Below are 3,383 nucleotides of genomic sequence, written 5' to 3' on the forward strand. Positions count from 1 at the left end.
AGACAGCCCGCTCGGCCCCACAACCACGCCGCTGCTCCCCGACAAGCCACGCAACAAAGCCGCACCAAAGCCGCACCAAAGCCGCCTCTCTCGCCGCCTCTCGCCGCTGCTGCTGCCGCTGTCGCTCTGGCCGGCGCCGGCCGAGCGAGCAGCCCGCTCGGCCCCACAACCACGCCGCTGCTCCCCGACAAGCCACGCAACAAAGCCACCTCTCGCCGCTGCTGCTGCCGCTGTCGCTCTGGCCGGCGCCGGCCGAGCGAGCAGCCTGCGGGGGCAGGACGCTGCGGCGGCGGCGGCGGCGGCTCCAGCGCCGGGAGGCGGCGGCCAACAGCGGCACCCGGAGGCGCCGCCACGCCACTGCAGCCGCCCGATGGCCGCGCTCAACGGGGCCCGCCTTGGGCCGGGCCTCAGCGGCTGCACCGCCTCCGGCCTCGCTCCTCCGCTGCAAACACCGAGCACACAAGCTCCTGCTCCATTCCACTACAACCCCATTCTATCCACGATGTCATCTTAGGCCATTCTTTTCAGTCGAAAAACAATTGCTTTCATTGAACACTCAGAAAGAAATATTCATGGCAGAGATGTAAATACAGGAATTCAGCTGCCCTTAATAAAATCGTGACACATTTATAGTTGCAGTAAACGATAATATATGGAATACTTAAATTGTTTTTCTGCACTGTTGTCCCATATCTGGAATTATCCTTAATGACCTGGGAAGAAGTAATATGGGATATAGATCAGCCTATATTAATCTAAGCAACTCCTATGAAGTAACAGCAGAATAACATTAAGTCTTTGTTTCTGACTCATTCAAGTTGTTTCCACTCCAAGCCGGTTTTATCTGAGATGTGATCTTTGGCCATTCATTTGAGTCGCTAAACAATTGCTTTCATTGAACGTGCAGTACCAAATATTCATGGCAGAGCAGGAAAGAATGGAATTCAGCGGCTGTTCATAAAACCATAAGGCACCTACAGCAGCAATAAATGATCTTATAGGGAAGGCTTCAAGAGAGTTTTGCAAATTGTCACATATCCTGGTTTGTCTTTCATTACCCGGGATGAATTAATCTCAGATATGTATTACCCTAAAGCACTGTAAGCCATTTCTATGCAAAGATACCAGAACAATATTTTTAGTTCTTTCTCACTCATTGTTTCATCTACATCTCCATATCCAAGATCTTGACAATGCCAAGTGCAAAGCAATTCTGAGTCCTTCATAGAGCACACAAATGATAAACAACCACACTAAAAGATTAGCGGTCGTCCAATGTAGAATGGCTCATCAAACCATTGGCTTCCAGGGAATCTCCTCCCCGCCCTTATCACATGTTCTGTTCCACACAGATGCAACGCCCACTAAAGTAATATTTACATCAATTTCTTCAAAAAGTACTAGAACACAAAGTCACTCTCATATCTCCTGCCTTCCACTCCCAATGAACAAAAGGAGATGGTTACACGCCATAGGTCAGTAAAAAGAGATGGGTTATTGATGATTTTAAGTAGACCCACATACAAGGTAAATCAAGGAAAAACAACACAGAACAAAACAAAACATAAAGAAAACCACTTTAGCTTTAATCATATAAGGCTAGGAAGTGCTAGAAAAGAACAAGTTGACAGAGATGATCAGAGTGAAGTCATTAAGGCCTTTATTTCAGGCCCTAAAATTCATCCTTGAGAGCAAATGGAATTCCCCAAGGTCTCAAGCTGCAAGTGTGGTCCGAAAGAATTTCACTGCACAGAGAAAAGGGGGCTTCATTTGAAGAATTAATCCTCACCTCAATGACCTTCTTCTACTTCAAGGCCTGCTCACCTTGCATAAATATAAAACCACCATTTTATACAGCTTCTCTTCAGACTCTTTCACAAGTTAACTCTTCTGACAAACTGCAACAGATTCTCTAATTGCTTCCACTTCCTATTCTTCCTATTCCCCACACACAGTTCTTTCCTGGGTCGCTGAAGTAAGGATGTGCTGAAAAACCACTCCTTCAATTTTCAAAGTACTGACCAGAATTGTAAAAATTAATTGCAGCCATTCTGCAAAGGAGAGCCTGAATAAAAGTGCAATTATGACTCTGAAGAAACTCTAGATCACAATGTCGCAAAGAGAAACAGATGGATATGGGCGGTTTCACACACAATTAATTATTGTTCCAGACAGGAACTGTGGCTCTCTATGTACAGTTCCATACAGAGAAAACAACACCTTGCGAAAATGAATATTTATGAAGTTGTATTTCTTAAATGTTATATTCAGTGTCAAGCTAGGTGGGGCTCTGAAGAAGCTGCTCTGCTGGAAGATGTCCCTGCCCATGGCAGAGGAGTTGGAAGGAGATGACCTTGATGCTCCTTTTCAACATAAACCATTCTCTGACTCTATGTTTCTGTGATTCTATGATTACATTCACAGCTTCAAGGTATGGATGACAGACACCCTCAATACAGGATAATTTTATGGTCTAGAGCTTGAAGGATTGCCAGGCACAATGAGGATAAACTTTTCTACTTGACAAATAAAAAGCAATAAAAACCAACCAACCCAACCAAACCCAACCCAAACCAAACAAACCAAAACCAAACAAATGAACCAAAAAAAGTTAATCAAGCCAGCCAAGAATGGAAAAACACCAGCAGAGTATCCATCATGGTCTCACATTTCAGATTGTCTCAACCATACCACATACTCAACACAGGAAACGCGATTGTAACTAATGCACACGAGGCCTCACACAGGAGCTCAATACACAGACACCAGACACTCATTTCCTTGCATAGGAAGAGAAAGAAAAAGCTTGTAACCACAGCTCTGGCCTCATCTAACTATTGGGTCAAACAGACCGTGACACCATTCATTCATTCGTTTGGAACAATATCAGAGTGAACTCCAGCACCAGCCCTGTCTCTGCATTGACAGACTTCTTCTCTCTCTCCAAACAGAACATGAAAGCAAAGATTGAATACAGACATCATTAGAAGAAAATCATGCGCACAGCATCGCAGATCCCAAGCATCACAAATTTGATTATGCCGTTCAACACAATTATTGGAACAATTGTAAGATGTTACAGAGGCCATCAATTTTCAGCAGCTCTGGCAAAGACCCAGCCATCCAAGGATAACCTCAAAGCCAACATCACCATTCTTCACCACATGCACTCCTCACAACATGGGTGACCACCACTCTTGATGCAACAGAATATGGAACACAAACTGCAACATTTGAGCCAAAACCACACAAGATCAAATCATGAGACTCCTCCTCACACATTTTCATCAGGACAGCAATGGCCCTGGGCATCAACACAACACATGCCATTTCTCCTCCAGTTCCTCCTCACCCACCACATCCCCAACACACCCCCATAACCC

The 3,383-nt window shown here is 45.2% G+C and overlaps 1 protein-coding gene across 1 annotated transcript in view; it reads right to left on the reverse strand.

The window, feature by feature from the left end:
• LOC107199251 (protocadherin gamma-A12-like) overlaps positions 1-3,383 on the reverse strand; it is a gene marked incomplete at both ends in the record, with an annotated part of 28,186 nt that overhangs the window by 17,708 nt on the left and 7,095 nt on the right. The window contains one exon of the mRNA XM_015616588.2: positions 66-442. Within this exon, the coding sequence (XP_015472074.2) occupies positions 66-442 (377 nt within the window). The remainder of the gene's footprint in view (positions 1-65; positions 443-3,383) is intronic.

Source organism: Parus major, unplaced genomic scaffold (genome assembly GCF_001522545.3).
Source record: "Parus major isolate Abel unplaced genomic scaffold, Parus_major1.1 Scaffold526, whole genome shotgun sequence".
Lineage (NCBI taxonomy): Eukaryota > Metazoa > Chordata > Aves > Passeriformes > Paridae > Parus > Parus major.